The sequence below is a fragment of the Mus pahari genome, chromosome 12 (assembly GCF_900095145.1).
Source record: "Mus pahari chromosome 12, PAHARI_EIJ_v1.1, whole genome shotgun sequence".
Taxonomy (NCBI): Eukaryota; Metazoa; Chordata; class Mammalia; order Rodentia; family Muridae; genus Mus; species Mus pahari.
Window position 1 is genome coordinate 21,281,545 of NC_034601.1, and position 23,557 is coordinate 21,305,101.

The 23,557-nt window shown below is 44.4% G+C and overlaps 1 protein-coding gene across 1 annotated transcript in view; it reads right to left on the reverse strand.

Annotated features, from left to right (window-relative positions):
- Window positions 1–6,485: 6,485 nt before the first annotated feature.
- P3h2 (prolyl 3-hydroxylase 2) overlaps window positions 6,486–23,557 on the reverse strand; it is a 143,240-nt gene continuing 126,168 nt past the window's right edge. The window contains exons 9-15 of the mRNA XM_021209441.2: window positions 22,866–22,993; window positions 22,157–22,252; window positions 21,369–21,519; window positions 20,431–20,548; window positions 19,266–19,341; window positions 16,152–16,292; window positions 6,486–11,698 (exon numbers count right to left, since the gene is read on the reverse strand). Coding sequence (XP_021065100.1) covers window positions 11,606–11,698; window positions 16,152–16,292; window positions 19,266–19,341; window positions 20,431–20,548; window positions 21,369–21,519; window positions 22,157–22,252; window positions 22,866–22,993 — 803 coding nt within the window. The 3' untranslated portion in view covers window positions 6,486–11,605. The remainder of the gene's footprint in view (window positions 11,699–16,151; window positions 16,293–19,265; window positions 19,342–20,430; window positions 20,549–21,368; window positions 21,520–22,156; window positions 22,253–22,865; window positions 22,994–23,557) is intronic.

The window sequence follows — 23,557 nt, forward strand, 5'->3', positions numbered from 1 at the left end:
ACGCTCCCTCGTCTTCATGACTAATTTGGGGATCCACCTACTCTTAGGACCACTGGTCTGGTACTAAGGAAGAAATCTCCCAGGCACTTCACTGGTCATTAAGGGTATTGGTGTAGGACTTTGACATCAGAGGTGGGTGCCTCCTTCTATACCATTTTTCAGGATCTTGGGGCAACTTAGCCGTGGGCTGTGGCTCGATTCCTGCCCTGTTATGAAATGTCTGTGCCAGCTTGGCATAGTCACCTGCCTCATTTGCATTTCTCCACATGTGGCGTTCTCATGCCTGTGTGTGCACATTGCTTTCTTTTACTGTAGCTTATGCAATGCCTTACTTCCCTGCATTAAGATCTCTGGCTTTTGGACTCCATTTAAGTTTAGCCAGAAAATCAGATTCTGGTCTCTTACTTGCCATTGCCTCATGGACTCTGAGAAGTCTACTTGTAGCATCTTATTGAGTCTAGTGTGCTTTTTTTTAATGACTCTCAAGTCCTGAATCACTGAGTTAGAATGGATAACTCTTAGTCCATTGCCCTTCACACAGCTTGCTCATTTCTTGTTTTAATAGCATGTGCATGAGTTCTTGTATTCATTCAGTGAACATTTCTGATTTTCCTCTATGATATATACCTCTTCAGGCTCTGGGAATTGAGTAGTGATTATATTTCCATCCATCTCAAAGGAATGCAGTTGGTAAATAAGGTAAGTCAAGTCAATTCCAAGCAAAGAGTTTGATATAAAAGCATGAAAATGTTAAGAAGAGAAAGGCAATGATATTGATGACTACAGTAGTTCAAATGGAAAGAGATACCATGGCCAGTTGCCCCAAGAAGGTAGACTATGATCTCCCACTTGCCCCAGATGGGATACATGGAAACATATGAGCAGGTATAAGTAACAAAAATGTAAAGGCAGGAGTGTGACAGCCACTACCAGGAACAGTAAGGAGGCCAGCACCACTCACTATAGGGTAGAGGGTATTGGAAGCAAAACAGAGAGGTTACTGGCTCCAATGTCATGAGAAATTATAATAACTTGACTGGTAAAATAATGAAGGATTTTGTAGAGTAACGGGGTTTGACTTGTGTTCTTTTTAAGTATTGCCTATTTCTGTCCTTGGAACATACTGAATGGAGACAAGAAAAGAAGCAAAAAGAAATGCGAATGGGTTACTTTCAGAGAAATCATGCTGATTGCTTCTAACAAGGTGCTGAGAATCATGATGACAGAAAGGTAGTGTGTGTGAAGAGGAGAAGTGGTCACAGCTGGGGGGGGGGGAATCATGGGTGTGAGGAAGGTCATAGACAGGAGGGTAGGGCAGTCTGTTCAGGAGAGAGTCTGGATTTAGCATAGGATGGTAGGCAATCATAAAAGGCCTCCTAGAGGAGAGAACATATCCCAGAGTGAAGCAGATACATGAGGTAGAGTGACCAGCTGTCCATGCTCCCCCTGGACTGCGCTGCTTTTAACACCTCTGTACTGTGGAAATAGCAGTGGTGGAAAAAGGATGAGAATGTTCCAGAGCCTATGGGTGGCCCAAGACAATTGTTCTTTGTTCGATATAGCCGGAAGAAGCCAAAAGATTGGTCACCCTTGTAATTGAACAGAATAGAAACATCCCATCAATGAAACTGGAGATGCTCGGCAACAGAGAACAAAGGGATGTAGGTAGACAGCAGGATGGTTTGGAGAAGTAGGCAAAGGCTCCAATAGGCTGAGTTCTTTACACCAGATAGAAAATATTTGATGTGCTTTAACATCACCGGCAGTGTTCTAAGAAAGAAGTGAAAATACAAACAACTTAGAGAGGACACTGGGACCTTGAATTTATTTATGTAAAAGTCTTTAACCAAGAAATTATGGCAACAGGTAAGGTAAAAAAGCAAACAGGATAAAATGAAGAATCAGAGTAGAGTCTGTATTTGCAGCAACACTTCCCACCCAAGTGTTCTGTAGCCACATGGATGTTCTTAAGCCTAGCAGGATCACATCCCTCCACAGCAGTGACTCTCAACCTCTCCAATGCTGCAACCCTTCAATACAGTTCCTCAAATTGTGGTGACCCTCACTCATAAAAATAATTTTTCTGCTACTCCATAACTGTAAATATTGCTACTGTTATGTCCCATAATCTAAATATCTGATATGCACGATATCTAATATGCAACCCCTGTGAAAGGATCGTTTGACTCCCAGGTGGGTCACAACCTGCAGGTTGAGAACCCACAGGTTCTAAAGCCAAAGGAGTCGACCACTGTTGCCCAGTTTGCAAGGATGGCATGAATATTCTCCTTGGCAATGCATCTCATGCCCATGACTTTTGTCCTTTTCTCCTTGGTGACCTGCCCCCAGGTCATTTCTTTTTCTTTCGAACGTCTTCATATAGTTCTCAAGTTCCTAGTCTCTCTGCTGCAGCCCGATACAGGCTAATGGATGCTTACAAAGATCTGCGTTGGGATCAGTAGGCATAGACCCAGCTGGGTGCAGTTGACAATTTGGAAGAGGAAAGTCCTCATGGCAAATTTAAAACCAATTATTAATAAAAGTTTGTCTGCTCCATTATTTCCCCCTGCCATCAATCATAGATAACCACAATGGTAAATCTTCCCACTGGGACAGACTAATCAGGTTCCCATTCTCAGTCCGAGTCACTGTAAGGGATTCCTCATTGGTCACCATAAGTTGTGTCTTTCACATTCAATACCACAAAAGCCATTTTTGCTAGTATGCCAACTGAGACATAAAAGCACACATTTCTGACTTCCCCAAATCTCAGTCTTCCTGTAGTTGAAGCCTGAGCATCTCATTCTAACCTGGTCAATGTCACAGTGCCCAGACAATAACCTAATAGCTGAAACATGTTCTGGTTATTCAACATCCCAAACTCTAATTCCTGAGATTGTGTGTGCCACAGTATTCAGGGTTTCCATCTGCATTAGCAAGAAGGAAAACTAGTTTTGATTCTGGCCCTATATGGGATGCCTTGGGTGATTTTAAGCAAGTCACTTTCCCTTTGAGAGGTTCAATTTCTCCTTAGTCAGATTAATATAATACCTGCAAAGCTGAAAACACAGGCTTGCTGGGAGGGCCAGATGACATCATGGCTTTGAAAGCCACCACCCTTATAAGCCACAGTGGTAGCTATGAATGGTAGGTATAATATTCTTGACAATGCAATACTTTTTGATTTTGCTTGTATGGTTTATTTTATCTGCCACTCCTTTTACCCTAGCTACTCTACACAATATGATAAACAGCCATAGGGTAACTGCTTTGTAAGGTTTAGCTCTCCTCTCCAAGCATATCCCAATTATACATCCTTGGTATTTGGGCAGGTACGAGCATAAAGTCTTAATTGTGTATGGTCATCTCTCTTGGTCTATAAGTGCTACTACATCTTATATTTAACATCCTTCCTAATTGAAAACACACGAGAGATGTTAAATCAAGTCTTGAGAAAGTGAATGTCCAAATGAACTAACGAATGTAGGGACATCTCTTTTTTTAACCCCTCAGTGCAAAATATGCTAATAGTGCCCTCTGCTGCTGACCGGTGGGTTCATGTCTGCTGTGCCGTGGAAGAGAATGCACTAGAATAATAGTGGAAGAACAGTAGGAGAAAAGGTAGACATGGAGCAGAGATATATGCTGGAATGCCACTGTTTCCATGAGGCTAGGGAGTCAAAGGGCACCGTCAGTTGGCTGTTGGAAAGTCAGGTTTCTGCTTTCTAGATAGATGGTAGACATCCAGTTTCTAGTGAGAATACCCATCAGTTTCATATAATGAGGTTCTCTTTTCCTCTGTTTATACCAGGGCAACTAATGTGTTTGTTATGGCTAGAGGTTATTTCTGCATGTTATTATGTGAGAATTGATTTGAATTTTCTGAAGTTGTTCAGGGACAATCAGCAGCATGTCCATCAAACTCCCAAAGTACCACTAGGGAATGAACCCCCGGCCCTCTTCCCCTCCCTGACTGCTTTGTGGTAGATAGTAAAAATGACCCCTACCCCCTACCTTCTTGAGCTTCACATAATAAATTCTGTGCATTTCCCATTTACGATCTCAAATAAGCTTCCTGGTAACTCATGAGAGAGTTATGACTAGCCTTCTCTTCACACACAAATATTTTAAACCCGAGAGGAGTAGGAATGTCCATTATTTAAGAGCTGGTCCAAAGCCCCAAGAGATGGCAAAGGAGACTGGGGTATGAACTCACCTTTCCCTGCCAACCTTTAGTTAACTTCAATACATTGTAAAGTAGGGAGTGTATCTACCCTGGCCTTCCTCTGCTGGTCTGTGAATACCACACAGTGCCATGGCAAGGAATTTTTCTTAGTGTCTCTATCATGTGATCATGAGCTTGCTAGTTTCCATCCCACTTGCTATAGGGAGCCAAACACTGGCTTATGCTCCAGGATAGAAAACACTGTGTTCATCATGGATGGCCAAACATCCTTCTCTTCAGGTTGTCCATCTTTCCACACGTGCAAGTTTTATTCCACAAGATGCTATCCATGATGATACAATCTGTGCTGATTCTGAAAACAGACTTGTTTAAAGTTTTCAACACAACGGCTAGTCATATGTGACAAGATTTTAGTGAGCAACGTGTCCTGGTGGATAGGCACACCTCAGAGTCCCCCAGGAAGCAACCCTTTCTGGTACTGAGCCTTTTGAAGTGGCTCACCAGTGCTTCAAAGCAAAGTTCCTGGTCCAGGGAGCACATCTGATGTGCTTTTATTACCCTTCGAGACAAAAAAAAACTTCACTCAGAAGCCAAATGTCTGGAAGGAAAAATCTGTACCCTGTACTCAGGCCTGCGGCCTGGAAGTTCAGAGAGGGCTGGGAGTGCTCTGTGAGGAAACCAGGGCATGTCTGAACAGAGTGCCTTCAGACTGAGGCTCCAAGCCAGGGCAGCCACCATCTTGGGAGGAGTCACCCTTGAAGGATCTCTACAGGAGTGTGTAGAAGTGGGTGAAGCCTAAGGTCAAATAACTCTGGGTCATTCCCCTGCCTCCTACTTATCCCAGTTGCTTAAAACTGTCAGAACTACAACACTCTGTGCTTCTCTGGGAACTGACTTTAGTCAGATTTGACCTGTCTCGGGTTTCCTTTTCTCTTTTATGGAGTACTGACCTGCTGTGCCTGGCTGTTGGGAAAAACAAGGTAGTCCATTAAAGGAAGCAGGAAAGGAGAATATTGTTCCAGGAATCTGTACTTTCTAGTCAAAGGAACCTTGCATGGTAGCTCTTGATACACAGCTGAAGAGTAAAGTATTTTAAGACTGCTCAGAGGCAAAGTGTGTAAAAAAAGATGTGATGTCGTTGATGTTGAATACATAGAGGGAGGTGGGAAATACAGTTGTTATTTAATTACCAACATTAACTTCAAAGAAATATAACTAATTCATCTTCATATTATCTTGCAAGAAAAACATACCCTGAAACTCTGAGCTTTAAAAATAGGATGGGAAAGCAGGGGTGTGTGCTTAGTAGATGTTGCTAAATAACACTGGATATGAGGAGAAACCAAAACTTTGTCCCGGTGACCAGAAGCCTTGAAGTCAGTTTCTGAGCCTCGGGCACTCTGTGATTTCTTTAAAATCTAAGGAATACTGTTGCCTAAGACCTTCAAAGGCACTTGCAAATGTGAACAGACCAAAAAGCAGGCAGAGAGAAGAAACAGAATGAGATTGGATACAAGTTGTGTAATATTTGACCATTTGGTTTTAAAGAAGGGAGGTTGGCTCCATTAACTCCTGTTGAAGATAATTTTCTTCTAATGTTTGCTAAGGACTCTGAAACCCTGTCATCTATATATCACTGGGAAGGATGTCCTCAACATGGCACACAGGGCCCCGACCCTCTGAGCTTACCAAAGGCTTTCAGCTTTTCAGACATCATACTTCATGGCTAGAATGTCTTCCTGACTCTGCCGTGAAAGCGCAAGGGGTTGTGTGAGTAGACTGGCCCCAAGGTGTGTGGGGCAGAAAGATCCCTGGGCTCCTGGGCAGAGGAAACACTGCAGGTGAGGCCCGCTGTGGGCTCTGGGTGTGAGGGCCTCTCAGAGCCACTTCTGACAGGAGCTTCTCCCCTCCTCTTGGAGAGGAAGCACGCTCCCTCAGGGCGCCACTCCACCCACTTAAATAATAACTCTCTTGCCAGGGAATGAAATAAAACTTCCTCCTTACCTGGTATTTATTTGGATTTTCACAGCACTCATTAAAGTCTTTTTCCTAAGGCAATCTGCAGTACAGATCCTATTTCACCCTAACCCCTAACAACAACTTCAATATGAACTCTCAAAGGCTCAGTGTTTTAGACTTCCAGGAGCTGCCCCCATTCACGCCTAGGACTTCACACATGGGGACCTGGTGCAGGGAGAGTTCGGGGCCCATCTGCTAGTATTATGCAGGACAGGTCACTCAACAACCAGTTCAACTGTCACCTCTGTAACCCGTTCACCGTCCCCACCTCCTCCTCCTCTGAATTCATCTGGCCTTTCCTTCCTACATCTGGCATAACTCACGCACAACACTATTTATTTTATGTTGCCAATTCATTGACCTCAGTTTTCCTTCACTTGACTCTGAGTCCCTTCATTTATTCTTAGTATACTCCTGGTCTTTACATAGCCACTCAAGCCTATCTGAGAAACAAACTCAGTAATGATCAAAAGCTTTGTTCATCCTTCTTCCCTGAGACTCCCTCTTTCCCCCTATCTACAAAATAAAGATTGTATTAAACGTCTCTCATAATTATGTATTTATATACGAATGCCAAGTGCTTCAAGATCATAAAATGCATTATAAATGCCAACTGTGATTATAAGTCTTTGAAACAATGGGATATATGGTTAGTGAGTGGAAAAAGATGAGACACGGCCAGTAATTCTTGCCCGGTCCCTGCTTCTACCCCACCCACTACCAGATGTAACTCAAGGGTGAAAACATGAATCTGTAAAGGAGAAGGCTTTAACTAAGGTCTATAGGACTCCTGAGACTTGTGTCAGGGACCTGCCTTCATGGGGGAAGGCATTCAACTCAGAGAAGAAGAGCTTAGGGAAGGGTTTCCATATATAAATAAGATTAATATCAAGTCTGAGGTTGGAGTGGAGGCCCTGATGAAAAAGGGTCGTTCTTATTTACCTAAGACAGAAGGGGTGTGAGCAAATGAGAGGGGCAAATACCAGAAATGGCTCCCAACCTTTCTCCTGGATGCTCTTTTATTGTCCTACGGAGGAAAGAGAAGCCGGTCATCTTCTTCTCCTGGCTTCTGCTTCCTTCTGATGCACAACTACCATGACCAGAAAAAGGTATGTTTTACAGTGAATGAACAGCCAATCATATCCCCCCCTCCCTAGCCTCGTTTCAGGAACGTGGAGAGGAGCAGGAATATATTCTTCAGTTATTGTATTATGGCTTCATAATAAGATTTCTGAAGTCAGAGATGATTCACTAATTCAAGCCTTTCACATGGCCTCTGCCATCCATTGTATAACAGATCAGGATCAATGATCAGATTGTTCCAAGTTTGTCATTGTTGGCTCTCAGAGGTCAGTGCAGTAGTGGGCACAGCAAACATTGTGTTCTGCAGGGAGGAAGAGAGAGAGGAAGAGGAGGAGGAGGAGGTGGAGGAGGATGAGGAGGATGAGGAGGAGCAGAAGTATGAGGAGGAGGAGGAGGCAACCGAGACCTTGACAGTCTGACAGAGACACTGTTCCATCCCAGCAGTGAGCTCAAAGGTGAATTGTCTCCATGAGTCCGAAGCTATGAACCAGGTAAAAGCAAACCAGACCCTGTGTCTCCAATTGAAAACATCCAATTGTCAGGGAGCAGATTTGCGGGTGGGCTGCTGGGACCGTGTGGGAAGGCAACATCATTCCACAGGCTTCTTAGTGATAGGTGGAAGAAACCCAGGGTCTTATAGTTTGGAAATTTTGCCAAATGGTTCCTCTTTGCCCCCAAGAGTTCAGGGTGTGGGATCAGTCTCCCTTTCCCCACTTTCCAGCTACGACAATGTCGGCTTCCTCAGAATACTTAATGCTTTGGCATGAGGAGCTGCTGAGGTGGCCCCATTACTCCTTCCTTGACGTCATTGAGGGAGTTGTTCCCTGTGGCTGTCTTCTGTGAAATAATTCAGCATTTGTACTTCAATTAAAATTCATAGGTATAAATTATTAAATGGAACTGACTCATTCTGTGGCTCCTCTTCAGCTGAGTACGTGCCAAAGAAATGTTACTTATGTGCTAATGATGAAAAGCCAGGAAAACGGAGAGGTCCTTGTCAGCTGAGAGGCAGGCTGTACAGAAAGGCACCTACCTCACATCTCAGGTCTCACTGTCCTAGGTCAGTCCTTGCTAAGTTTAAGTTGAAGGCAATCTTTGCCTTTGAAGGGTCAGCAAAGAGACAGCATCCATGATTCCCCCCTGATCCCTAGGCCTGTCATGGTATGTTTCATGAAGGATATAGAAGCAAGTTGAATTAGGGAATTGTGTCCGATGTGTCTCATGGAACAGAAGGAGATGCATGTTGTCCCGCAGCTGTTAGTTGGAAAAGAAAAAGAGTTTACGTGCTTCTATAAAATCAAACCTTTCCTGTTAGCAAATTAGCGAGGCCTGGGCAGATGGCGGACAGAGAGAGCAACAGTTCTCGGATTGTTTCACTTCTCTCTGGTAAGATCTTTCTTCTTCCTCAGGCGCCATGCTCCTAAGTCAAGGAAGTGTCCACAGGCACTCACTACACAGTGTTCATGGCTCTCTCGGTCTTCCGCTGTTAAACGGGCATTGTATCCCACGCTTAGAACATGTATGCATTCCTCAGGAATGAGCATGTGTAGTGTTATATCTGTTCAATACAGTATTATGATGATGAGAACCAACCTTTGAAATATAGAACTTTGAAAAAGAAAGGGACGAATGGTCCTTAAGTGATAAAAGTGGGACTTGGTTATTTACTCTGCTGTGAGCACAGAGTCTATTTGTGTCAACAAGGGAAAAGATGGCCCTGGTGGAAGAATCCAAACCTGGAGAGGCAAGGATGAGGGGGGCAAGTTCCATGTTTGGCCAAAGAGATAAAGGTACCCATTCTCTAGGTAGAGGGAGCCCTGCATCTAGATTTTAGCCTCACAGGCAAGGCATTCTTGCATCCCCTATTCCAACAGCTCTGGCTTCAGTTCTGCTCCTGTCTGCTCTAACTCCATCATCACAGCATCATGTCAAAGTGAAAGAGGGAATTGGATTGTAACTTCTTTGGCTTTCTTCAGCCCTCATAAGTACCAAAATTCGTATGGGATTTTCCACTTCTTTGCAAACAGGACTATTTAACATATAGACTCTAATTTCTGAGTTTGGCTTTCCTAAGTCATCTGATGGCACTCCCTAAATATTTGAATGAAATTATGCATGGTTTGATGTGGAGCAGATTAAAAAAAAAAAAAAAAAACCAAATGCTTTAGTATATCTTCAATGTTCCAGGTGTAAAGCAACATGGCCAACCAGCAGAACGGGAACAACCACTCCCTGCTGTCAGCGTGACACACGATGGGATCGCACACAACAGTGGCGGCATCTACTGAGGCGCTTGCCCACTTTCTACGGGCTGGATGGCACATCCTCTGCTGAAGCCGTTGCCTCTCCCAGGGCACGAGCACACCCAGGAAACAAGAACTGTGCAGAGTCAAGGTCTGATTTCTTTGTTGATGTCTTGTAACCAGAAAACAGAAATTAGATCCTTGCCCAGATCTGTCTACCATGGAGTTTTTAGTGCCAGCAAGTGCTTTGCAGTGGAGAACAAACAAATTAACTTCTTCGCATATCACGAACTGTCAACCCCAAAGTCAGGGTAAAACTTTCATAGCCGCATACACCTGTGGTGACATAACTTGCCACTCTCAGACGTTAGCAGAAAAAAAAAAAATTTTTTTTGCTTGTATTTTTCAATATTTCTAAAATGAGTCTTGCTACTGGCATAAGGTTTTGGAAACAATGATAATGAATTACACCATTTCCAGAAGAGGAACTGGAGTCCAGAAAGAGGAAGGGAGTTAACTGCTTTAGGTCACCTGGGAATTGAGAGCTTTGCCCAACCTACCCAGGCAGAGTAGCATCCAGAATTCTGGTTTGGCAGTGGTTGGCCAACAGCACACAGCACTGTAGTTGAATTTCTCAGTCCCATTGAGCAAATCTTCTTACCCCGAACCAGATCACAAATGGCAGGAAGTGAACCTCACCTCACTGGAGCACATTGCAAGAGTGGGCGCGGTCTGCGAGCAGAGCCTTGAACCCCTAAGTCTTCAAGTTCTCTGAACTAACCCCCCAGCTTGCTAGCCAGTCCTGTTCCCTCCAAAGCAAGCTACCCACTTTCTTGCAGGCCCCTGTCTGCTGGCAGAGTTGTCATGGTCCATTGTTCCTGGGTTGTCCCAGATAGTTACAAAAGCATCATCGGAAGATAAAATAGCTGTGCATCAGAAGACGAATGCTGTAACAAGGATCCCTTTATTAAACACTTCAGACACAGCATGCCTCTCTGAGCTGACAGCAGCACGAAGAGGAGGCTGCCCAACAGAGGCAGCTGAGGCGCAGCCTGTGAGAAACAATTCTGATTTAATACCAGCAGGAGCCTCTCTCCAGCAGCAAGAGTGCCTAGGGCAGGGCAATTAAAGACATCCATTCATCCATCACCACTGGGGTGAACCTACACTGCTGGAACCTCTGTGTGCCTATTTAAGTGCTCTCCTTACAGAGCACTGTGGAGGGGAATCAGAACTTCTGTTGAAAATACCAGTCCTAACGTTCTACCCAAGGGGACCCCGTGTCATAGTCCTTATTCCAGTGGTGGCTTCCTCAAGCCTGAAAGAGGCTGCTCTCTTGATTCTTGGGGCCAGGCAGACTGTGTCCTGGGAGCTCCTAGACATGAGGCAAGCTTGCTGTGAAGAGTCTGAACTCTCAGCCATCAGTGCCATGAAAGGTGATGGGGGAAAGGCAGCAAACCATGGAAGCCTGAGACCAATTCACATCCTATCTTTTAGACTCGGGGCACACTCTAGCTCTGAGGTGCTAAGTACAAGCTTATCATGTTGAGATTGTGAATATGCAGCAAGTTAACTCTCTCTCTCTCTCTCTCTCTCTCTCTCTCTCTCTCTCTCTCTCTCTCTGTGTGTGTGTGTGTGTGTGTGTGTGCGCGCGCGCGCGCGCGCGCGCGCATGTGCGTGCCTGCGATGTAGTGTTTGTGTATCTGGGTGGTATGTGTTTGGGTATGCTCATGTTTGTATGTGTGGCATGTTTGGGAGTTTGTGCCATGTATAAGTGGCTTGTGTGCGCTTCTGTAGTGTATTCGTGTTGTATGTTTACTGGTGTGGCATGGAACGTGTGGGTGTTGTGACTCAGTGTGGTGGGTACTTGAGGGTGTGACTGGGCTCTGAATGATGAACTGAAGCAAAACAATTAAGAGCGGAAGAAAGCAAAGTGAGCAACGTCGGGGACAGGGGGGCAAACATCGAACGCCTTTCAGTATCCTGTTAATTTATACCACGGCTCTGTACAAAAATAAAAAGGTTCTCATAAGATTATCTATTTAAATAAATATTCAATAGAGCACTCTCTTTTCTATAGCTCATCTTTGGGGTTAATATTCAGTCCATGCTTCCCGCGCTGTTCTTGATCCAAGATGGCAATCACTTCATCTGCCTGTATCCGCTCCTGCAAAAAAGACAATTGACACATTTCTGGTACAAGCGTAATAACCAGCCCGGGCAGCAGATGCTTCCCCAACATTTCCAGCCAGCCATCTGTGCACGGAATGGTGCAACACCCAGTCAGGGATAAGCCTACTTCAGCCAAACCCGTACACTCTTCACACATCCCCACGTTCTAAGCAATTACCTCCCGAGATGGCTCCTATGGAAGACATCTCATCTATTCATTGGCTTTCTACCCTTTCTGTCTCTCCGGCATCACCATCTCTGACTTATTTCAGTGTCTCTCAGCAAAGACTACTCACCTTTTGCCAGACAAGCCTGGCCCTGGTCCCCCACACTGGATAAGGTTTTTGACCTTGTCTTTCTGTGTCCTGTTTCTGTCCCTGCCTTTTTATGGAGAACGAAGGACAGAGTTTCTCAGACATGGCACTACTGACATTTGAGGAAACACAGACAGAGACAGAGAGAGACAGAGAAACTTGCCTGCACACTGTCAATGTTAGCATCCCTGGCCTAGAGGATGTCTGCACATTGCACATTGTGGGAACTAAAACTGTGTCTGGACATTGAGAAAGGTCCTCTAAATAGCTAAGTGCTACGTCTTAAGAGTAACTCATTCCGATTCTTCTCACTGGGTGTCCTAGAAGGTTCCAAACAAGCTTCACTCCTTGTTCAGGCTCCTGGTGGACAATCTCCCTTCAATCAAACCGCAACACGGTCCCACATGGGGCTCACTGTTCTTCAGTTGGTTCCTGGTTTTGTTTTCTTGGTGAGCTTTCAGGTGTGTAACATTTTTTTTTTTCTTCCTCAATTATATTGTGCGCTGCCCCTCTGTTACCCACCTCATACTACAAGTTTTGGTTACCTCAAAGTCTCTGAGTATTCATTCTCAAAATAGCTTCCCAGCCCTGATTTGAAATGCACCCCTTCCCCCTGTAGACTCCCAGTATAGCCTGTGTTTTCTTTCGCCTCTGTACCAGCGGAGCATAGAGCCAGCAGGTCTTCTTCAACTTCCAAGGCCACCTCCCCTTGAGGTTAAACCCTTGTTACCTGTGGGACTCCTCTATCCTAAGTCCACATGTTGGCTAGTGGCATTCTTTTCCCCTGTAGTCATCCCCGAGGACTAGGGGAGCTTACAATGGTGTGAGGAACGGAGGATGGCCACAGTGGCTTCTTGGCAGTGAGAAGAAAGTCCACCAGCCTAATATGAACTGTCCATGGCTCCTTCTCACCCTTCCATCCAACACTCCCCTTTTGGAAAACATGCTGTTCTGGCTACTTTGGTCTTCTTTTGTGGGCTGTGTTTTCGGTTTATTTATTTTCTTGGGGCTAGGGATCGGGTCCAGAAGCTAGCACACGCGAGGCGTGTGCTGCGACCCTGAGCTTCCTCACCGTCCAGTTTTGTTTCTCAACTACCCTACTCCCAACCTCTGGCCTTCTGCAAGCCATCCTCAGCCTGGACTCCCTCACTTCCAGTGGTCCTTGTAGTTGGCTGTTCCTGCCACTCAGGCTCCAGCTCACATATCATGCATTTGTATATAGCTTGTCTAATATCTACTGTTAGGTTAGTTATGTTATTCTATTTTTTTTTATTTATCACCTATTACTGTTGAAATAAATCTTCTGATTATTTACATGTTTTTGCTTACTTGCAGTGCTTTTTGCTTCTTTTAGGTTGTAAAAAGGAGAGAGAAGGCTCTCATTGTCTTGGTCAATGATATATTTCCAGTGCCCATAAAACCTACTACCTCTTGTCAAGGGCTCTATTATATTAAAAAAGAAGTATTTGTGGGAATGAAGGCCTAAAGTGCATCTCCCGAGGGATGCTCATCTTATAAAGCTTATTGCCAACATTGCCTCCCAAATTAAACCTTCCCTAGCTGATTCTTCTTGTCCCTAAGTGATCATTTACCGCAGACAATTCTTACAAAACTCGCCTCCTCGTTTAATAATGTGGGTCCCTGTTATCGCCTCCCTGGCTTGATGTTAAGTTCCATGAAAGCAGGAATTTGGTCCTGCTTCTGCTCCCCTTTGTCAGGTCCTCGTACAGTTTCCAGCATACGGAATTATAAGAATAACTGCGTTCTGACTTGAAAACAAAGCTCTTGCCAGGCAGGAAGGAGCTGGGAGTTAATAACGACACAGGCAAAGATACTAAATAATGGGAAATTACACATCATTACATCTGAGAGCACGGGGCTCAGCAACCTGACACACAGGCAATTTCGCATTTGATGACTCTCAGTACACGCTTTTCTTAGGAAGGAAAAGACCCAAGGGCTGGGACTGATGTCTACAGGCCATCCAATATCTACACACACACACACACACACACACACACACACACACACACACACACACCACACACACAATATTTTTTGAAACAGTTTTCTCTGGGTTAACCTGCAACTCATTCTGTGGACAAAGTTGTCCTGGAACTCAGAAATCTGCCTGCTTTTGCTCTTCAGTGCTGGGATTAAAGACATACACAGCCACGCACATTCAGTGATAGAGAATCTGCTACTTTTCTTAGACAGGATTTCTGAGTTCAGAAATCCTATCTAAATTGGTGTTTAAACCAGGGATTCACCAACGTTGTTACATATTAGAAGCACCTGGGAAGTTTTAAACTCCTGGTACTCAGAAAGCTCTGGACATAGTCAGATACACACATCTGAAGGTGGGAATCAGGCATTAGATCCGACTTAGGTGATTTCCTGGAAGTTTTTCCAGAGGAGAAAGTTTTCAGTTAGCAACACTAAGAGGTGCGCGTCAGTTCTAACTCTGACCACGAGATGGCGCTAAAGCCTGCACACTGGAGAAGTTTCTTAGTACTTTTCCATGAAGCATAAACACGGGTGTTGAAGCATCTTGAGTAGGAAGAGGCTGTGAACAAGTTATGTATTAATTATTTTAATAAAAATGCTACAATGTATTGTGATGGAGTGGTGGATATAAAATTGATACTAAAATGGGGTGCCGATCTTCCCACAATTTGCTGTCTAGACCTTCACATAGGGCAATGGTGCTGGCATTTTTGTAGATTAAAAACCCAAGGAAAGAGAAACGACAGAGGAAGGGGGATGCTGCACATCCTACATAGTGTTCTGGGCTCTGCTAGGTTCTGGCCATTGGCGCCTTTTTTTGTCTTTCTTTGCGTCTGAGCTAGTGCAAGCTGTCTTTACAGCCTTATATAATACATAAGATGCTACTGCGGTGCGTGACGTTCCTGGCTGCCGACTTCCGTTGTAATTCACTTCTGTGCATCTTCTGTTCACTTCTGACCTAAAGCCCTACCTAGAAGTGAAGAAAGTGTTTTGAGGGTGGAGACAAAAATAAAATGTTGCTTCTAGACTCCTGCTACGGCTGAAACTGGATTTAGTTTAGAAATTTAAAGGGACAGATGTGCACCTCATTTTAGGGCTACAATTTCGGGGGCTGGGAGATGACCTTGGTTATGATGCATAAGGTTCTTTCAGAGGCCTTATTTTCAGTTCCCAACTGCCATGTCTGGTGGCTTACTCCAATTCCAGGGGGATAGGTGTCCTCATCAGAACTCCACTTACACTCACAGATGTGTACACGCATAGACATAATAAAAAAAATAGAAGCATCTTTAGCACTATTTAGTACATCCCCTTAATTCCAGCAGTCAGGGGGGCAGAGGCAGGAGGATCCCTGTGAGTCCAAAAGTAGCCTGGTCTACATTGTGAGTTTCAGTACAACCAGTTCAACACAGAGAGATCCTGTCACAACAACAAGATACACATCTTTAAAGTTGTAAAATAGAGTTTCATCACTTCATCCACATTCAGGTCTTTGGTAGACTCTGAAGTCATCCGTGGACTTCTGGGTCAGCTTCAGATCTACCCTTAGTGACCATTACACTCAGTCTCTTGAGCTATGGTGGAGCTCTGATGGATATTTTTAAGCCGAGGATATCACTGAGTCAAGAGAAGGACTTGGAAGGACTCCTTCAAGAAAGCCGAACTGCTTTCTCCCAGGAGTTTCTGCCTGCTGGTCTGCACTGTGGGGCTCTTGACAGATTGAAACAGTGAGTGGCCCAGACACTTCAAGTTTAATATTATTTCAAATTTTAACTGAATAGTGGAACAAATAATAATGATCCTCCGGGTCTCCTTCTTCTTTCCCATGCATGCTGCATGAACTAGTCTGAGATGCTTTGATGCTTTTCTAACCTTAATCGTGACCAGGAGAAAGTTCCTGTCTGTCAGTGGTCCACTGGTACCATGGTACCATGGTGCCAGTGAGTTCAATAGTGACCATTTGCTGTGACCACCAAGATGCGCGACTGGATCTATTTCTGCACATGAGAAATCACGGTTAGAACTCAACTGGATAATCTTACAACAAAAGCCACGACAGACTTAGGAATGAGACAAAGGACTTTACAGAGTAGAGTGATCAATCCAGAGAGCCTGGTGTGGACTCACCAGTTCTCGGTAAAGAGGGTCCAGGGTAAACCACAGTGCCACAGCACAGCGCTGGCCTCTGGTGACAGCCTTCACCCCATGAGGGTTCTCGCCGCCAGATGAGAAGCTGATCATTCGACCACACTTTGGTTTTATAGAGGCCTGAGAACAAAATAGAAATTAGACTTTCAGTTCCTGTACCATGTGACCTTGTATCATTCCTTCGGGGTGTTTACTCCCCTCAGTTAAAATTTGAAGCAAAGAGCGATGGGCGTCTTCATAACGGAGTACTGACAACAAAAATAGATTCTCATTTTTTTTTTATCTGTAAAATATAAAGTTTCAAAATAACATTTCCCTTATATAATAAGAACACTTAGGTGACCTGGGTGGCACGGCCCATGCACATAGAGATCACCTGGCATGTGCTCTGGTGACAGTCTGCCCTCTCAAGAACACAAATCCTCCACTTTACTGCACTACATCAGCTCTTCATTCTATCCGTCTATTCATGCTTAATGTGAGTGTGCATCCTGGTCCCTGTAAAACTGGAAGGGAGCCAGGACACGAGGGGTACCAGAGAAGATTTACTGGTGGCCCCAGGTCGCAGTTACATGGTTGTACACCCTTGGCAATTCTCCAGCCAAACACCTATGGTTTATGTAGTTGTCACTGTACGAAGCTTTGAATTCATTTCCTTTACATTATGCTTGTCCATGGGTCATACAGGTATCACGTGGTTGCCTCCAGTGATGAGAACACACCACCCCTCGAGCTGACCCACTCACGGTTGGTTCCAGAGGTCTGAAATGACAGAATCAACAATTCAAAGCTTGCCCGCTGCTCAGCTGTCTGCTGCCTGGTGGTCAGTGCAGTCAGGGAACTGCTGAGGGCACCGTGCTGAGAATCTTAAGTCTGAGCAGGCATAGGCTACGCCACTGAGTATTGGAGGCTGTGGTCCTGTGTCTTAAAAGGTGTGTAATAGGATTAGATGCCATTTTGCATCCTTTAGGAGATAATGAGAGCTTACTCATTCCACTGTGGTTGTATAGAAGCAGACAGCACAGCAGCAGCCATTGTGTGTGTGTGGGGGGGGGGGGGAGACAGGGGGCATTCTACAGCTATGGGACTACTTCTTTCTAATCCTCTCAGGAACATGTCTGAATTTTTCCCTAAAATCCTTCAATGCTACGTAAGATTAACTCCTGTCCTATGACTGAGTGCGGGAAGACAGAAGTAGGCAAAATCAAAATTAAGAATCCCAGTGTGGGAGTGGGAGAGAAAGTGTGTGTGTGTGTGTGTGTGTGTGTGTGTGTGTGTATTTGGTTGTATGTGTGTGGGTCATACACCCATGTGCTGGTGTCCATGAAATCCAGAAGAAGGTGTGAGTCCTTGGAATGTGGAGTCTGAAGCAGTTGTCAGTCACCTGATGTAGATGCTGGGAACAAAGCAATCCTTCCATATCCAATGGGGGGAAGGAGGAAGGGCCCCTGGCCACTTCTTTTGAAATTGGATTAGGTTTGATAAGGGAAAGCAGATACATGAGAATTCCTAATTTTTCAGAACTCCTACCTGATAATTTTAATTATCTATAATAGCATTAAAACTCTGTTAAATGAATGAACATGAATGAACTATTGAGCTTTTCGGTTTTCCCACGTTTTTTTCCATTCACTTTTTGGAGGGAAGTAGATTCTGTGATTTTTTTTCTTTTGGTCGGTGCCTCACTTATTAGAACTGTAGAACTGTTCAAGAAGTACATCTGCCACCCCTCCCGGCTGGCCTCCACACACAAAAGCAGCAGGACTCTATTTAACTTACACTCAGCAAAGACAGAGCCAGTCCCTGTACCATCAACCAGGGGGCACTTCCAAATATGGCCACTAGATGGAGTAGAAGCAAAGGAATCCTCAACCATCAGTCTGAATTTTTTTCTTTCAAATGATTTAAAATGGGAGCCTTTTTTTTTTTTTTTTTTTCTTCAGTTTCCATGTTTTCAAAGCTTGGAAATAAGATGTTTTGTTCACAAAGCTCCTTCACAAGTGAGAATCCTTTTCAGGGATTTAAACTCCAGTCCAGATCATCAATCCTGGTTTATAGTCTCAGAGTCTGAAGTCTCAAACTACTTACTAATTTATCTTACTTTTTAAACAGAGTGAGTCAGCACGTCTGTTCGAACATACATTGCTGTGTCCAAATTCAGGAAATACTTTAAAATTATACCTGTGTTTCTGGGTACCTATTCCAACAACCCTCAACAGGAATCTTCATTAAGCCAATGACACATAGCCTGAGATATCACCCACTTTATACCACCCTCGTGTTCCATGAATATTTCACCACTGAGGAAAATGGGCAGGCTAAAATTCAATGCACAAAACTCGGAGAGAGTTTGAAATTCTCTTACCTATGCCAAGACCTTCATGTGCATGTCTAGCTGCTTAGATTTTGCAGGAAGAAAGAGACCTCATAGGACCTCATAATCAATTTATAATTCATAAGTTCTTCTTTTGTGATTTAGTGTTCTCATAGTGAGTTTGATCTTTGTCGTAATGATCAAAAGAATCTTACTATATTGTCTGTGCGTGCTAAGGATGCTGGTTTTTGAAGGCATTTTTTTGATTGTTAATAAAATGGTTGACTGTGACGTTTGATTTAAACATTAGTGAATATAAATACCCATTTGGAGTTAAAGGTTAATGGTTCATCCTTAATAGTTTATACCAATTTGCATGCACACATGTTCGCATTTGGACGTTCATGCTTAGTCTAAGCGTTCTGGCTACTGGGAGCCATTGATCTGCCCTTGATGTGGATGCTTTAGGGACTCGGACTGAAAGTTCCCATCAGGTCACTTGACAGGACCTCTAGGCTTTGACTCCACACCTAACATTTTTTAAATGGCTGAGACGAAGTTCTTAAAAAGCCTGTTTCTCAGTTTGCTCATTTTCAAAATGGACTAAAATGGTGACTTATGCTTTAATATTTTTATTATGTATAAACCACCAGAGCCCTGTTTTCTTCTTGAATTCTTGAGCTCAGAACTATTTGAAATTCAGCAATCGGTAAGACCCTGGGAAGATGGTAATACTGAATTTAAAATACTAAACCAATTTCAAGATGAGGGTTACTTACAGTCACGGTTTTAGCATCCATTTCGGTGAAGATGAATTCTCCTCCTTCAAAGTCGTCATTCATATACAGGAGAGCACTGTAAGGAGGGAGCGGGCAGTCAATGACAATAGTCCTCTACAGCATCACAGTAAAATATGGACGACTAGTGAAGGGAGCAGCCTGAAAGGGGAGCTACCTTTGATGTTGGCCCTCCAACCCTTGAAATTAAGCTCAGGGGTGTCTGGGTCATACTCCTGGTGTTTATTGGTTCCATTTCCATATGGCTTTGGCCTCGTTTCATTGCTCACTTGACACTGTCAACAGTTAATCAGGCTTGATTTCAGATAGCGTCTAAATCCAGCCACATTGCTTAAGACCCTCTTCTTCCCAAATCTAAAAGGAGTCCTGGGGGAATGGGCTTTCTTTCCTAAGGGTAGGCAATGAATTCCTTGTGATCTAGCATGGTCATGCAGATAAGGATTGCTCACTAAATGTTTTGAATAAACTACAGTATAACAACTGTCCTGTTGTTAAAATATTAATAGTCACTACATATTAAGATACATTGTTTCATGCTAGGATATTGTCTTTTCATGTGCTAACATATCTCCTCAAACTATACAACACTATTCTCTTTTGAGTTTCTATTTTCTCTTACTTTTCCCAACACAATATTTTTATTGAATATCTGGGAATTTCACATCATGTACCCTGACCTTCCAGGTCTTCCCATCTCTAACCTTTTGTCCTATCCATTGAAAAAAGAAGAAAAACAAAAAAAAAAACAATTTGTGTTGACCATATACTACTCATTGGTCAAACTCCCTGTGGCCAGCCCCTTTAAGAAAACTGAGTTCTTTCCCAGCATTTCTGTTTTCATAATGGAAAAATGTAGACACGGTTCTTGGTGTGAATAATACTCATGCATGTGATAATGCGTTATGCATGTTAAGGGGCCATGCCTGTGTGCTCTCAGGGTGGGAAACACATGCAAAATGATATGCCTTAGTGACACAAAGCAATTTAGAGAGCAGTTTGTCTAAATAGAAGGAGGGAAAATGTGCGTGATGCTTAAGATAAAGAGGAGAAGGTTCCAGGGGACTCCTGGAGAACTCTGTTTTACAGATGTGAGCTAGGAAGCAAGCAGAGCATCTTCCCACCAAGGGTTGATTAGGAGCATCCTTGCCTGTAATCCCGAAAGGTGTAAGCAGGAGGCTCCTTCCAGCATTCATTGGCTTCTGGATCCAGCAGGCAGTTGTCTGCGTGAATGGGGTGACTGAGGTCATTTCTTCGATCCTGCTGCCCTGCCAGAATAAGGAACAACAACAAAAACCATGAGAGCAAGCAGGATGGAGAATGGCAGCAGAACCACCGCAATGTGCAACAGTTAAAAGCACAATGTGATGGTCATCTTCAGTTTCTGCCTGCCCCTTGCAAAGATGGAGAGACAGAAGGGAGTTGTGTTATATAAAAATAGCCGCTGAGGGATTCCTGTGGCTCAGCGTAACACTGATATGGCACTTGGGCCAAGCCACACCTGTCTTTTCAGCTATGAGAGATGGAATATGTATGCCTGGGTAAACCCTGTTCATTCTATGGCTTGCATATGGGCTCCACGAGGAGGATGTGGAGATGTAAACCAAAGGTTTTGACTCACTCTCCATGGGTGTCACGTGCTCTGACAGACAGTTCTTCCCATTTACACTGAGGTAAAGAGAAAACCAAAACTATGACAACCAGCAGGCGTGAGGGGCCCTGCCTCTCAGAACTCTCTTCACTGAGTTCCTCACTGGCTACATCTCTACCCTACAGGAGTCCGCGACGGGATGGTACTTTCCAGCTTCCTGAGTCCCTGAAGCCCAAAAGATGGAAGAATTTTTATTCTGTCTCAGCAGTTATGAGAAACGGATTTGAAGACAGAAAATGTACAGAATGAGGGTCTTTCAGAATTTTAGGAGTCAAAGGGGGGGGTTAGAAAACGAGTTAGTAAATTTCTGTTGTTTTAGAAAGCTAGAGTTCTCATAAATGATCATTTTAGGATCTAATAGGTCCTCTCTGTGACTTGTTTTCTTTCCTGTGGCAATACTAGGAAGAAGGTGACAAGTTCAGGTTCTAGAAACCTACCAGACAGGGCTGTTCGGCAGACCATGTGTGTATAGGAAAAATACAGGGTTGAGTTCAGCATGAAATAGGATTCCACAATCTTCCGAGCCTTCTCGCTGATGTCATAGAACAGTCTTGCACTCTTCAGGGGCACCCGGCCTTCATAACCGAACTGAAACAGCAAAAAGCCAGGAATGATGGAGACCGTGGGTTTGGCAGGAGGTCTTGAGACAAACAGACTCTAGGTTTCGTTAAGAGAACACAGACTAGCCATCTCCGCATCAGCGAACAGGAAGAATAACTTCTACAGGCTTGCGGTTTCAGATAGAACAGTGAACCACTGAAACAACTCTTTCTAACCACAGAGGGAAAGTTAAAAAGTTCATTGCTCTCTCTTCCCATCTCCTGTAATATATTCTTCATTCTTCTCTAATACTACTTCTGGAGAAGAGAATTACCGATTTTAGAATGTTTCCATCATTAGCTCACGAGATTCTGGAGGAGAGTGGCTGCATAGTTTTGGGGGAGGTAGAAACTTAGGAAGCATGAAGCTTGGTCAATGGATAACCGAATGAAGGGATTGCCTGAAACAGCGAAGTGGACAGCCAGGGTGTAACTCAGCGGCTGAGCATCTGCTGAGAATGAACCGTCAGCCCTGAAAGCAAATGACAGAAACCACTGACCAAGTTTCCGTCTCACAGCTGTACCCTTCTCAATTCTTCCTCTTCCTCCGTCACAAAGGCCTCAGCCATCCCCTACGCCTCAGCCATCCCCTACGAACCCAGGCTGAAGAGAAGCAAGGAATTTACTTTGAGTGCTTTCAAAACAGTGGCTCCTTCAAACTTCTCATTGGGTGTGTGAGGTGACGTTTTCCCTCGGTATCCATCACCAACCAGCATGATTCCCTGAGGAAAAATAACAAATGAAAGACTCTATTAGAGACAAGTAAGGATCCCTCTGGGTTCCATTCTGCTTGGGCTTCCAGAAGCTGAGAATCCAATCCAGCACTCAGTATCATTGAACTCTATGGTTCAGGTATAACCACTTCTAACTGACAGGGGAATTTTCCTTTGCTCATCAGTCCATTTTCATTCAAAGAATGACTACTTTTAAAAATAGAAACAGAATACAAATTATTCATATACTGGCTGATGGCTGGTTAAAATAAAGGGAAATCTCCAGCGACTCATGCTACATGGCACTTTCCTAAGACTCATGCAGGGCACACGCTACATGGCTACTTTCCTAAGAACTAAGCCAGTGGGAGTTTCAGATCATTCCAACCCCAAAGCTACAAAAGCACCTCCACAGTTACTGTCTTCCTCCTAAGAGCAAGTCCGGCCTGTTTCTCTAATGCTGCCATCAAAGCTCGGGACACTCTGGCACAGGGGCTGCCCTCCTCCAGGACACGGTCCTGGAGGCTGGGGACCGATGGGCAAAGGGTCTTTTCCCCTCTAGGACATTGCCTCCAGGCTCAGGGTAGGCGAGCATTAAGGGTTCCTCTTCCCTCGTCCTCACACTGGCCACACTGTGGAGTTCCCGACACTGCTCCTCCGACAGGACATTATCGAGAAGCACCCGTTGAGTCCCGTTCAGCTGTTCCGAGTTGTAGACGAAGGTGATGTTCTCGTAGAGCAGAGGGCCGCCTGGAGGGACAAAGCAGAATATCTTTCTGCTACTTCTACCCTCTGAGAGGGAGCACAGAAAACCCAATCGTCAGTCTGCAATGGAGAACACGGGAGATGCAGACTCCACAGCCACACAGAAGCACAAGACAAATCACAGAGGATAAAGCTTGATACATATTTAGGTCTCAAACCTGAGGACGATCTGCGAAGGAGGTGCCGATTACCTTATCCAAGACTGGTTGACTGTCAGCCAGTCTTGGGCATACACACCCTGAACTCTGAATTCTCCTGTGCAGGGACTAGGCTGGGTAGCTCTTGCCCAAGCTTCCCTTTCTTACATAACCCAGCCGTTTCGGCTCTCCTCTTGCCCTTTGGGATGACATTTATCATTCCACTGTCCTGGCCTTTCAGCTTCTGGCTCTCTCACGGCTCTTCTCCTCCTCATGTGACTGATTCACATGGCCTGTCGTGATCACTCTGGACTCTGCCATATGCCTCTGCTATGCTTTCTCTTATATCTATAATAAAAACCTCAACCCTTTAAGAGTGGCCATGTCCTCCTTTCCTTCCTTCCTTCCTTCC